The sequence below is a fragment of the Adiantum capillus-veneris genome, chromosome 16 (assembly GCF_014529385.1).
Source record: "Adiantum capillus-veneris isolate H3 chromosome 16, ASM1452938v2, whole genome shotgun sequence".
In the NCBI taxonomy this organism is placed as follows: domain Eukaryota; kingdom Viridiplantae; phylum Streptophyta; class Polypodiopsida; order Polypodiales; family Pteridaceae; genus Adiantum; species Adiantum capillus-veneris.
In genome coordinates, this window is record NC_140946.1 from 93,199,524 (window position 1) to 93,213,992 (window position 14,469).

Below are 14,469 nucleotides of genomic sequence, written 5' to 3' on the forward strand. Positions count from 1 at the left end.
AGCTTGATGTTGTGCGGCATACTTTCTACTCAAAGACTTCCACTTTCATTGTACTAAAATTGGCTTGTCTATATTGCACCACACACATATACACACACTCCTTAGTTGATATTCAATCGGTATGACTGGTCGATTATCCACACACCGGAGGCTCAACACTGGTGCAAGTGCAACTCATTGATCACCACGTAGGCGAGTGGTGGCATGTAGCAGATCGTATCAAAATATATGAAAGCCCGTCTGTATGAGGATAAATAGTGAGAAATTTGGAGCTCTATGGATTGAGTCGCTTAAGGGAAGATTGGAGTGTGCGGGTGAGTGTATGTGAAACGTTGCTACGTGAAAAGGGGGCTTGTGAGTATGGGAGTGGCTTTGAGCTATAGAAAGAGAGGAGGGAGGTAGGGACCAGGCCCAAGGGGGTAGCCTAACCCTATAGGAGCAGGCTAGGAGGAAATCTGCTACAAGTGCGTGGGGAAACAAATAAAATAAGGACGTGGGGCGAAGGGTTTTATTTCTGGAAATTCTTTGGATTTGGCAAGCAGCGAGCGAGGTAGGGAGGGAGTGAGTGAGCGAGAGTGATCATGGAATCCTCGTTCTTTGCTTTGTCTCGCCATGTTGGGCGATGGGCACTGGGCGATGGGCAGCTGCTACTACTCTAGTTTCTCGCTCCTCTCTCTACTCTCTCTCTCTCTCTCTATGCATTTTTTGTGTGTGTAACGCCTCTCAAATTACTCAGAGACTCGTCCCCCTTCCCTGCTTCCTTTCAGGAAGCAACTCCTCTTCTTGTCCCTTGAAACCCCCTCTACCTTTTTTATGACCCCTCAAATAGACACACTGACATTGCCAGACACTCTCTCTCTCTCTCTCTCTCTCTCTCTCTCTCACTCTCAGAGAGACTCTCTCCTCCTCCTTACATTATCCCTCCCTCTCTCTCAGCCTCGAAAGCTCCCCCCTTCCCCTTCCCTATGTTGTACTGACCTTACCCTCTCCTCGTACAATCATGGCCCCTGTCACCCCCCATTGCCCCCACTATCCCTCCCCTTGCCCTCCCTCCTTCTTCAACCTTGGCGTCTGCTCCTCCTCCCATCACATCTCTAAGCCCCGTCTTCCTTTGCACCCCATCGACCACACCATTTTGCAAGATATACTAGCTGCCTCAGCTGTGATCAGTCATGCTCCCTCTTCGCTCATCACTAACAATCTTGCTCATCCCTCTCTTTTCAACAAGCTTGAGAGACCTCAGCAATTATATTATGGTGGAGGAGGCAATTTTGGAATATCACTCAATAGCACCAAGTCAAATGAGGTTTGCATCAGTCCGAGGGTGTCTTCATCGAGGACATCTCCATCACTTGCGACGACAACTCTCAGCTATGGCGAGCTTGATGGAGTAGGCAAGGCCGCTCTCAACGCGTCAACATCCCTCTTCTCCCTCGTGAAGCCCTGGAAATTGCAAAGAGGCTATGGTGGTACCACTCAACCACGTGCTTTGCCCAAGCCTAGTGCAAAGTTTGTTTTCCATGATGGTGTTGATATAAAGCCTAGTTGTAAAGCTAGCTCAGTCTGCCAAGAGTCTCCATTGAAGCTTGGCTGTGGAGAGCTTGGAGTGAAGAGCTCTGCTTCTAGGATCCCTTCTAGGCTTGGCATAGATGATACCATTTTAAGAGAGCTTGAGAAGCCTCTTTTCTATAAGACTACCTTTGATACACCTCACAATATCAAGCCTTCGTCCAATCTTGGCCACAACAGCCACAGTCACCTCAAAAAAAGCATTATTAACCCTCCCTCTTGGCAGAGCTTTGGGGATGATGATTATGATGTTAAGCCTCATTTATCAATCTCCAAGCTTGAAAATGATGATCATCCCTTGCATTTTATCAGGCCAGCTTTTCCAAACACTAGTATTTATGCACCCTCCTCTAGAACTCCTTGCACCATGAGCTCCTACTCCCCCACCATCAGGATAGTGCACATCAAAGCCCCCAAAGTCGTCAAAACGGACGTGGCCAACTTCCGCAGTATCGTACAAAAGCTTACCGGAAAATCGTGCAAGAAATCCAAGAAGCAACTCAAGGGAAGCAAGGAAGAGGTGGAGGGAGCTAATTCTTGTAGCTCATCTCAAGCGACACCAGTATTATTAGCCGGCCAAGATTGTGGCCGTGCGCAGGATGGTGTGGAGGCAAAGCTTGATGAAGGCATGGAAGAGGAGGCGCTTGCATTAAGGGGTGAACATGAACAGCACGTGAGCATCATGAATTCCTGCCAAGAAACCAACCCAACTCAATATTTTGATGCATCATTCATGCCTACACAAGTTAGTGCTAGAGGCTTATTGTGGCAAAGTAATCAAGAAGAACCCAATACAGATATATTGCCCAAGCTGGCATCTGTCGGCAGCTCATGGGAGAAGGGCAGGCCGCCGCAGCTGTCTATACTCTCGCCGATGTCCTCGTCCCTGACATCACTAAACGGTAGCGGCGGCGGGGATGATAGGAGTGCATTAAGCTCACCAACAGAGATTAGCAGCGATCCATGTTGGCTGGATGGCTCTTGCAGCAATATTTTTACAGGTAGTGGTGGAGAGCCCAAGTTCACAGAGTTGGACATCATGTGTGGCCTCTTCTCAGCTGTGCCATCTCAAGTCCTAGAGCTCCCTACTCCTTTCAAAGCTAGTCTCTCCTCCGCTAATTTTGAAGACACCGCCAAATTAGCTCAAAATCAGGCAGTTTGGAGGTTTCCCCAACTTCTGTCCTAAATTAGAGTAGATAAAGAACAAGGCTAACCAGGCCTAATTAGGTAGTCTTCTATGATTTCTAGTGTGATAGAAAATCAGCCTCCGAGTACTCAAGTATTGGAATTGAGCTCAATGTCTACAATATTTTTATGTGCATTAAGCTTCTCTTGTAACATAATGATATGGATTGGACCTGAAATATGGTTACCTTTTGCCTTGCAAGTGTTTGAGTAACTTATGTATATTTTTTATTGGACCTGCAATATGGTTACCTTTCGCCTTGCAAGTGTTTGAGTAACTTATGTATATTTTTTATTGGACCTGCAATATGGTTACCTTTTGCCTTGCAAGTGTTTGAGTAACTTATGCATATTTTTTATTAATTTATCTATATTTTTGCATGTGGAGATTTCACCTTGTACATGCACACGAAGATTTAGAAATTTTCTCATGTAGGAAAACTGAGTCTTTTCAGTGTTTTTCATACAATGCATAACATCATGAGCTTTTGTGACGATTGGGGGCAGGGGACCACCGGCCTTCTTGCGACATAGTCCTGAAGAGGCGTTGCCGCCTTTCCTTTTTTGTTAATCAGTTCAATATAATTATGCTCGAGTCCCAAACCAATGCATGTTTCTATCTTACCTGCAATGGAAGCATGTTTTTTTTTTAACACATCCTTTTGAGGTTCTCTTTCATTGTGCCCATTGCCCAATCATGATTTGATGCCTAAAAACACTAAGAGAGGCCGGGTTGATGATGTTCTTCTTCTTTTGACCCACTAAAAGATGAGGATCTAGCTAGTTGAACAACAATGAGGTCTTTTCCATGACACGAGGTCACCCACACTGTATTGTCTACATATGAGGCACCTTTTGAATGTTAATGGAAAAACTTGCTTTACCTTTTATTGAACTTGTGCAAGCGATATCTTGTAAGAGTTGTGTTTTCTCAAAGTCTTATGATTCTTGGTCAATAAGATTTAACAAATAGGGATCGAAGCTTGAAATTGATATCTAGTTGATCATTTGGATGAGTGCTCTCCTTTTGCATTCCCTCTAAAGAAGGGAAAGAACTAACCGGAGAAGGAAGAGGATGAAGTGGGAAGGACTACAATAAGAAGAAGAAGAACATGAGGAGGTAGAGAAAGAGGGGAGCTAGCTTTCAACATTTCATTGTATCCCACGAAGAAACCAAAGTGGTTGGCAAAGTACTTCACCAAAATCCTAGCCTTGGAAGATGGCAAGGACTATGCAACATGATAGATATGCTACTCAGTTAAAAATGATTAAAATGGATTGGGAGAAATATACAAAGGTAAACCCATTTGTAGCACAAGTGAAGTAGAGAGTCTATGTGCTCAAAGGATTCACTGTGTATTTGTGTACACTACCACGTGAGTGTATAAGAGGGTGGGTTTTCGAGGTCGCACATTATCTCATGCTCATACCATATGTACAAGTGGGGGGGGGGGGGGGGGGGGGGGGGGGGGGGGGGGGGGTCCCTTAATAAAGACAGTGGTGAGTATTAAGAATTAGAGATTCTTATTCGTGAGGGTAAGTGTTCTAGCTATATGAATGGGAAGTATAGGTACAAGCTCATCTATTTCCATGTTTTTCATCTTATCTCCTAGGCATACATACAATTGTGTATGTATGAGGACAGTGGAAAGTATTAAGAATTAGAGATTCTTATTCCTAAGGGTGTTCTAGCTATATGAATGGGAAGTATAGGTACAAGCTCACCTTTGTCCATGTTTTTGACCTTATCTCCTAGACATACATACAATTGTGGAAACCTAAGTTCTACGGAACATTTATGTGTAACATGAAACAGATTTGAAGAGACAAAGAAATATCAAACTCACTCTCTCTCTCTCTCTCTCTCTCTCTCTCTCTCTCTCTCTCTCTCTCTCTCTCTCTCTCTCTCCATCTTTCTTTTCTTTGCTAAATTTTGTTTATTTATGCTAGAATATAGCAACATCCACTTGCTCAACCTTGCTAATTGGTATTAGTGGCACATGGAAAAGTGTGTACATATATATTCCCCAAGTATACATGATCATGTCTCATGCTCTCTTATATGTGTAAATATGTTTAGATATTAGCTAAAATGGGATCCCCGATTGTTTAAATGAAAAAAATTTGGGAATTTTAAGTTCTTTCAGTTTGAGAGTTTAGTTAAAATGAAACATTTATTGAAATTGAAGATTGGGGGTAGACAAATGGAGAGCAAAACTTGTTGGGCAATTCAAGTGCTCCATGTGGACAGAAGGTATGTTCCCAACATGAGGCCAGGTGTTGAGCTCGCAAATAGTTGGGGTCTTGGACCCAAATCAATTGTCTCAAAAACATGGGGTTACATGTAAAATGTTAGGGTTTGGGCCAAGTGGTCAGCCATCCATCACACTGGCTATATTAAGCTAATCCATTATTTAATCATATAGAATTAACAATAAGGAGTAGTGAAGCATTTCAATCCTCACTAAGAGCTCCACCAACACTCTATGTCTACTCTTCTTCTCCCTCTCACTTTGCATGCAACACTACACACTCTTCAAGTGATATCAGATCCAAAGAATGCAATGCTACTTGTCTCCCGGCATTTCCCTCTTTTCGACGAGCTTCACATCAACATTGGATGAAAACTCGTAGCTTCCATGGCTATGGAGTCATTGTAAGGTCGGCACATAGAGCTCATGCATCATGGTGGCAAGGGCCTAAACTCCATAAGCCACAAGGGTTGAGACATTGATATTTTTGTGAGCTCAAAGAGAGAGAGAGAGAGAGAGAGAGAGAGAGAGAGAGAGAGAGAGAGAGAGAGAGAGAGAGAGAGAGAGAAGCAAGCTACTTAGTTTAGGGCAAATTGATAGCAGGTCATTGTTTTGCTCATAACTTGAGCTACAAAACTTTGATTCAAATTTTTTTTTTTATCAAAACAAAGTTTTCTTTGAGGTCTACGTCTTTTTAGAGGAAATTGGCAGTTGGTTTGACGTGCAGGTATGTCTAAAATTGAAAACAGAGAAGTTATTTTCTCAAGGGAAGTTGTGCATCCGAGTTAAGAGAGGAGAGAGAGTGTAGAGAGAGAGATAAAGCGATAGCTTTATCTTAACTTCAACATTGAAGGCCTCAAATACACATACTCTCGATGAAGAAGAGATAGGGTATTCGACAAGTACAACATACACACACTTTAATTCTCAACATCGACAACTCGTTTTCTTGGCTTGCAGCATCAGCAAATTCTCCTCCAAAGTCAACATGCACGAGAGAGGTGGCTCTTCCATAGAGGAGTGACACCCAGCATTGGTATGAACCACAAGTTTTCACATGCTCTCTAGCATTATAGAGAGGGAGGTAGAGAGACAATTTGAGTGCAGTGAGAGCTAGGTTAGATTTCCATTAGCACTTTATACATTCTCAAAGAGCTCATGGTTAGCTATTGAGGGCTTCTCAGAGACGTCTCGCAGGTACATTTTTTATATGCATAGAGATAGTCACGAGTTCTCTTGATATAGTAGATAGGAGCATCTTTGGTGTTGATAGCCATTACAATTCGAGCGCCGATTTTTGGATGCATATGGTTTATGTGTGACTAGTACTTGTGAGTGCTTGTGCTCTATTAAGAGTGCTTTACTCCCCACACGGATTTGGTTCTGTGCTTTTTCTTGCATATTGATTGGCGCTTGTTTGAGCACGTGTCCTGTGATTTTGTAGTACGAGTTTCACATTTTGAATGTATGGTGTGATGCAAATACTAACATTTCATGACATTGTGGAGCTAATTTTGGCTACTTTTGACAGTCTCGACATTTTTGAGACTCCCTCCAAAAGAGCTATTTTTGAGACTTTGGCTAGTTGTGTCTGCATAACCTTTTGTGAGGGTCATTGTGTGAGGTTTCTTGAAGCCCAGCACTAGCGGATGCCGGTTACGCATTGTGAGGTGGATTAGGCTGCTAGAGGTCCCCATTTGTGGCCTCTTCATAGGATATGTATAGACGGATATATGTGCCTTGATGCCAAGTTAGTCGTTCAACATTTTCTTTGAGCAGTTTATGCAATTCGATGCCCTGTCAGCAATTTTTGTTCGTTTATTGCACTATTTTTTGGCTTAATCTTTGCTTGAGACTTTGATCTCCTTACAAAGTAAACTCTACCGGATTTTTCTTGCGAGTCCTCTAGGTTGCCCATTAGGGAAAATTTGGACTCACAAAGGGGCCTTATAAGGAGTGTGACTTCCTCGCTCATGTCCAAAACAGACGTCCGGGAAAATGTTTTTTAAATAAACTCTAAACTTGGCAGAGATTTGACAGTTAAAATCTACTCTTCAAACTCTTTCTATTGATATATAGCACGCCATGAGATTCTTCATATTTTGAAAGATTCTATTTTTTATTCTCTTGTGATGTGACAACTCCGTCTAGAATCTAGAAAATCAAAAATAGAATCTTTCAAAATATGAGGAATCTCGTGGCGTGCTATATATCAATAGAAAGTGCTTGAAGACTAGATTCTAACTGCCAAATCTCCGCCAAGTTTAGAGTTGATTTGCTAAAATTTTACCGCACGCCCATTTTGGACATAAGAGACAAACTCCTTATAAGGCCCCTTTGTGAGTCCAAATTTTCCCTAATGTGTATAACTCTTTTGCATTCACCTTAGAGTGATTTGTTACCATATACATGTGGTAGTGATGTGTGTGAACACACTTAGGACTGTCGGGGCATTTTTTCCATCTTTAGGAGGTTTTTTCCCAATGCATTGTATATACGCCCATCATTCTAGGGCTATCTATCTTTCCATCACACACTAAGTAAAACACTCTCTATTGTGTGCCTTGAGCTTCCTTCATCTTCTCCAAGCTATGTGTGTTTTCATGCAGCCTTAATTCCAACAATTGGTATTAGAGAAGGTTGCATTGGCATTAGAGCAGGTTGCATCCTCCCAGGATTAGTTACCAGCAGCTCTAGCACACGCCTGCTCACTTTCTTCAATTTCAATGAGCTTTGGCTCATTTCGGCCTCTGTTTCCACTACAGGCAGTACTCCATAAACTATTTCTTCATTTTGTGTAGAATTTTTGTTAGTGTCGTTTTTTGCAAACAGGTCCCTTAAAGTCTTATACAATTTGTGCTATATAGCACGTGTTGTTCCTGCTTTATTTCTCATATTTTTGGGCAGTTTTCACATCAGATGCATCATTTACCATGGCTGACAACAACAAGATGTGTTCAAGATTTTTGTTGCTGCTCAAGAAAGATTGGATGGGGACAATTACCCTATGTGAGATTACATGATGCAACATGTTCTTTTGTCAAAGGATGCCTCAAATATTGTGCAGGGCATTGATGTACGTCCTGGTTCTGAGGATGTAGGTGATGTTGAGGATGGTGTAGGTCTTGCTGCAAGGATTGCTGTTGTTAGAGGTGTTTTGACTAGAGCTGAGCAAGCACGTTTGGATGTAAAAGATGCACGTAAGATCATGCATTGATTGTGTTGTCTGTGAAGCACACTATTACTCCCCAAATCCGTTCAACAAAATTGGTGCAAGTGCAATGGCAGAGAAGAAGAGGGCAAAGTATGCTACAAAAACGTGGCATACTCTGCCCTTATTCCTTTTCTAGGTGCGATTCATTACCGAGGCTATTACCATTGTTTATTACCATGGATATTCTCGTATCATTTCAAACGGATACAAATGCATCCGAGGTAGCGAGAGGGGGGGGGTTTACAAACCAGCCCTCTCTACCTTTAGATATCAATAATGTCAGTTTTAGCCTTTTGATTTTTTTAACGAGTACTTTTAACTTTTTTTATGAGTACTTATTTTTGTAGGACTTTTAGATGTTTTTTAAGTGCATTTTTTAATCTTACCCTAGATATTTGCGATTAAGAAATTAATCCATTTAGTGAAAGTTCTGATTGTACTTTATTTTTAACAAATTGTAGCACTCATTGCACTTTATTCTCTTTGAATTTTTAGTCATTTCTCTTTTTTTAATGAAATATGTAATGGACACTATTTTCTCTAATTAATCGTTTATTTTTTAGGACACATATGACTAAATATGATTTTTGAATTAAACACCCTCTCTATTTTGCGCGTGTGTAGGACATTGATTGAGATTATTGTGGCCCCCCAAACGGCCCTGAACGCGATCAGTGGCTCAAGAAAAAACTCCCTTGTCCTTGCATCAAGTGCAAAAGGACAATCCCTCGCTTGAGGCACATTGCATTGGAGCATGTGGAGAACGAAGGGCTTTGGCATCCTCAAAAAAGTGCTCGAAGAGATGAGAGCACCACTCACCTCTCGCTTGAGGAGGTTCCACATTATTCTATGTTCGGTGGTGGTCACCAACGTGCAAGGCCAAACAACAAAGACAAGAGACATTGGACAAATTGGGTGCACCGCATGGTGATCCTCCCACTAGCTCTACTTTGACAACTCCTCCTCTGGCGTCTCATTTGCACTTTGAGATAGAGTATGAGCACATGTTCGACTTGTGTGATAAGTTACTGGCTCATGAACACGACGTGTGTAAGGAGGATTTCCATCCATGCACTCGACGGACATCGACAACGGAGGACAGATTGCTGGCGAGTGTCCGAACACCTCTTTACGACGGTGCCCAGTACTCGATGCTCCGGGCATCATTAGAAGTCCTTAACTTGCAAAAACAAGTCGGTTGAAGCAATGCAAGTGTTGATGCACTCCTCGGGTATGTTCGAAATATGGCATTTTATACATCTCTCTCGCTTCATGGTGCCTCCTTGCAATTGTATTGATTTGCCTGTTTGTTGTAGTTTGATGGGCAAAATGTTGGCAAAAGATCACCACATGTCTCCAGATTGTCCACGAGCTAGATCATATGTCACTGCACTTGGCATGGAGTATGAGCACATCCACGCGTGCGTCAATGATTTCATGCTATACCGCAATGAGCATGCACATGCTATCTCATGTTCCATGTGCAGAGACGCACGATACAAGATTGGAGTGAGCGGGGTGCACCTACCCGCAAGGTATTGAGACATTTTCCATTAATCCCTCACATTCAACACATGTTTAAAAGCAAGTCTATCGTGGAGCTTCTCGTGTGGCACGCCAACCACTGCTCAAGGATGGAATGATGGGTGTCCCTACCGTTTCACCGAGAAATAAGAAAGGAAACTATCTTTGTGCTTGCCTTGAAAATCATGAACTTTGGCGGCAAAGAGGGCTCGCATGGGGCGGTGCCACGTGGCCTCCGGGCATATCCAACATGCATGGAGATACGTCGGATCCGTGAGGTACATAGGTTGCAGCGTGCCCCATTAGGAGTCATCGAGAGGCATGGGAGCTCGTGGAGTGCTGGTTATGTCGTCCAAGCGGAGGCGATGCTGTGGTGGCTCACTGGCCGCGCGCTCGACAGTCCTGGGTGGTTTTGGCCAATTGATGGCGCCCGCGGGCAGCGTGAGCCAATTGGTGGTGATGACGTGGTGGCCAAGTTCAGGCAGTTACACACGCCCGTAGGGGCCATAGTTTTTTGAAGGCAATGTGGGGTGCACTAACGGCACCGTGGCTGCCCCGCTCGGGAAGGAAAGGGTTCTCAAGGAGGGGGGCTCAAGGCAAGCCCGTGAGGGGCGCCGTCACATGCAAAAAAAGGGGCGTCTTAAAATAGAAGGGCAAATTTGGGAGGCTTTGAAAGATCAAAAGCCCTAAATTTTTTGGCAGTTGGGGGAACAATGTTTTTCATGAGGAAGCTCTTGGAGAGCAGCAGGGAAGAAAAGAAGGAGAGTTTTTTGGCAAGTTTGGGCGAGCTCCTAGGGAGCCGGGAGCAGTAGAAGAGAAATAAGAAGAGAGAAAGTGTCATTCTTTTTGCTCAAGGTGGAGCCCTCGACGTAGAGGACGCCGACTCGAAGGTGTGTTCGCGAGCCCACCAGGCAGGAAGGCAGGTTTCTCTTTGGAGCAAAGATGCCATCGTAGTCGTTTTTTGGTTGCCGTGCTCTCAGCAAGGAGAGGTGCACAAGCAGTGAAGCTAGAAATTTCAAGCATTTATTTAGTGCTTGAGGTCTCCATGCTGAGGGGGTTGTAGTAGTTTCTCATGGTTGTATAGACAAGGTTTTTTTTGTCATAATCAAAGCAGACCATATCAATTTATGGTGTCGTCCCTTCCCTTTTGCCCCCTTCTTCTCTTTGCTTTGTTCCATCAGCCTCGTGCCGGTATTGGAGATGCGTGTACCCCCCCCCCCCGGGCCTCTATGTGTGTGAGAGAGAAAGAGAGAGTGGTGTGTGTTGTGGCACGATCGTAAATGGGCCGGATTGGTGTGGATTGCCCTCGATTGTGTGAGTTTTTAAGGTGAACAATAGTGGATTGAGTTGCAATGATTATCCTGGGCTATAGTGAGGAAAATTGTTTGGGTTCCAGGTGCGTTCCCCTTTCCTCCCATCCATCTTCTGGTGCCCCCGCGGAGGAGCGTTGATGCTCCGATTTAAGGTTGAAGGAGGTGTTTGAAAGCTAACGAGTAATCGGCGGATGGTCGATCTTTTTGGTGGTTGTGTTGGAAGATAGCAGAGATGATGGAGCCAAGCTTTGGCCCCATATTCACAGGTGTTGAAGACCCTGAAGACTGGTTAGCAGATTTTGAATTGTGGATGGTATCGTTGCGCATGTTGACGGATGCCAAAAAGTTGCAGATGATACCACTGCTGATGCGCGAACGGGCAAAGATTTGGTACGATGATTTGAAGGCTGATGGTCGAGGTTGCAAGAATTGCAAAGGCAATTTCTAGAGCGCTTTCGATAGTCACCTCGACAGAGGCTAGCGCGAAGCTGAAAGCGGTACGCCAAGACATAAGTAAGGATTTTTCTTGAGCAGTTTGAAGGCTACTAGAAGGAGTTAGAGGTCGCCATTAAAGTGAAAGGAAATCAGGTTTTGAAGCTTTCAAGGTTTCTTGAATGCTTGTATCTGAGGATCAGAGATAAGGTGGAAGACGGTGCTGATACCTATGATGACATGGTGTATCTAACCAAGATGAAGAGTAGAAAGGTGAAGAGGAAGCTAGAGATGTGCTTGCTAAAGCCTGCAGATTATGCGTCAGTTGCAAGGCTAGTTGAGTCAAAGGCAGTGCCAATTGTGCAAGATGCAAAGCCTGTAGAGGTAAGGTCAACAATTAATTATGTTCCTTGGAAGTTTCTAGTTCATGGTGTGCATGTGCCACTGATGGGCGAGCTTGTCAAAAAGGATAAGCCTCTCACTGACGTGAGCCCAAGCAAGTGAGAGAGGATATGCTATCAAAGGTGACATGTAGTGCTCTATTGGCGGCCATGTTGGTGAAGGTAGTAGTGGAGATTGTTGGGGTTGTGCAATTGGTTCAAAGATTTGCAAAGAAGGATAAGTTTGAGTCCATAAATAGCCAAGCTGGCCTACCAAGTCTACAAGGGAATGATGATGATGCGAAAACCGAGGGGATTGGGCATATTTATGAAGCTCATGACACTATGAAAATCTCCAAGTGTTTACTGCGCTGTTTTACCACGTTTTGTAGAGAGAAGGTGTAAATTCAAGGAGAGAAACAAGAGAGAGGAGGGCGGGAGGGTGTTTTTTGTGTTTAAAGTATTATTGCGACTTTATCCGTTGTTATTGCTGCTATTATTACCACGATCATTACCATCGTTATATCTGCTACCCAAATTTAGCGCCTAAACTTTCAAATTCTGGATTAACTCCCCCTCCCCCCCTCCCCCCCCCCCCCCCCCCCCCCCCCAAATCAAATTTTGGTGTTTTCCTCCTCTCAATAACAATTAAAGAATATTGTATATAATTTTCAAATATAAAAAATAAGAGAAAGAAAGAGAGAGAGAGAGAGAGAGAGAGAGAGAGAGAGAGAGAGAGAGAGAGAGAGAGAAAGAGAAAGAGGGGGGAGAAGGAGGCGGGGGATATAAGGCCCGGTTCAGATGCTCTGGCGGAAATACTTCCCACAGGGGCGTCTAAGCTGGGTGGAAAAAGCCTATTTGTTGCACCAGGTATCATCTTCCTCCAGGCCCGCCATTTTTCTTCCGGCACCCCCCCCCCCCCCCCCCCCCCCCCCTCGGAAGAGCTACTGGCCTCTCTCTACCTCTCTCTATTTTTTGCTCTTCTTCCTCCAACACCGTTCAACCAAGGCGGTGGTAGACCTGTAGAAATCCTTTCTTGATCCAACCTTGTCTGAACCCAGCCTAAGATTACCCTTGTTTACAACTAAAATAATCGTTGTCAATTGATTAACATAATTGAGCATATTCTCAAATCTAAAGAGAGGAAGAGGAGGGAGAGAGGTGAATGGATTACACGACCAAAAAACTTCATAAATGCAAAATGTTTATGAATCATCTTCTAAAAGATCTCTACATGGAGCATCATCCAATTCTAATCCCATGGCTCCTAAATCATTAAAGAGAGAAACATAATTGTCGTTTGTGGCATTGCTAGCTTCATCATCTTTAGGTCCGTTATCCTCCATCTCATCATCTTCATCATCATGACAATCATCCTCGCTAAGACTTGTTGCCGTTGGACTTGATTCATCGACCTCCCTCTCCTCTGTTTCCACCTCATCCAAAGTCGAAGGTGGAAGAGGATCGAAGATAGTCTCCACTTCATTAGTGGAAAAAAAGGTTCTCCCATGAGGTGTTACGGGAATTTCGAACCAAAGTTTTGGTTGGTGGATTGCTGGGATATAGATGACCTATAAAGTAGAAGCTCAAAGTGAGTAACATTGGTATAACTAACGCTACAACAAGTAAATAAGAATAAAAAAGGTACATGTCACTCACCTGCTTTCAATTGCGCGGTAAAACTAAATTGTCATACCTCCCTGTGTGATGCACACTAGAGTCCACCATGAAGAGGCCATTCTCATGTTGTTTAGACACATTTGCAAACCACTTGCACTCGAAGATGAAGCTATGAAAGGTTCTAAAATTAACCTTTAGTATCTTTTCAATAGTTTTTCACTACCTGTCTTCATCACCGTCTGTGTCAAAGTTACCCATGATGGCACAATCCATGGTGGTTCTACGCTCATCAATGTGGCACGTACGAAAGTGACGACCCTTTGACCACATAGAGTTAAAGGAAAGGCACTACAAAATAGAAAAATATATTAATTTATCAAAAACATATAAAAGATCATTTCAAGAAAAAAAAATTACAATATGGTTTAGGTATATGAGTACTCTACCTCTAGTACGTAGCCTTGTGCATGTGATGTCTTCTCCACACGCTTTTGCCTCGGTCATTCTCTCATGAATCCACTCTACACTAATGAGATCTGGGAAACATGCAAGGTGTCTAGGCACCGAGGGTGCCCTCCTTCCTCCATGTGCTTGTTTCCATGCTTCCCTCTCTTACAAACACCTTGCCTTTCCACAATTCCACCCACTTGGTCATCATCTTTGCATTGAGAATACAAAATTTATTGACCACTCGGGATAAATTCATATCCATGTTAAGTAGTTTCCCCTTTCCACTTGGCAAGTGTGAAGTCATCCTTGCATCTTCCTCGTCTGACCACATGCGGAGCATTGAAGAACTTGTACCAAATACTTTGATATGTAAACAAATGCCTTTTGAATGATCCACCCTACGGCCATACATGCCTCTGGTTGAGACCATAGCTGCACAAAATCTCTGAGAGTCTTTATAACCTCTCTAAGAAGAACATCCATCGTGCGTGCACTACTCCACATATAGCGATCTCCTCCACCACGTGAAC

The 14,469-nt window shown here is 43.5% G+C and overlaps 1 protein-coding gene across 1 annotated transcript; it reads left to right on the top strand.

Annotated features, from left to right (window-relative positions):
• The first annotated feature begins 1,000 nt into the window (after positions 1–1,000).
• Positions 1,001–2,886, top strand: LOC147439467 (uncharacterized). Its single transcript, XM_086484022.1, has one exon. The coding sequence runs from the start codon at positions 1,001–1,003 to the stop codon at positions 2,753–2,755; it is 1,755 nt and encodes a 584-aa protein (XP_086340148.1). The 3' UTR covers positions 2,756–2,886.
• The last annotated feature ends 11,583 nt before the right edge of the window (positions 2,887–14,469 follow it).

Excerpts from the sequence above, each read along its gene's own strand:
- LOC147439467 (XM_086484022.1), top strand. The coding sequence starts at position 1,001 with ATGGCCCCTGTCACCCCCCATTGCCCCCACTATCCCTCCCCTTGCCCT.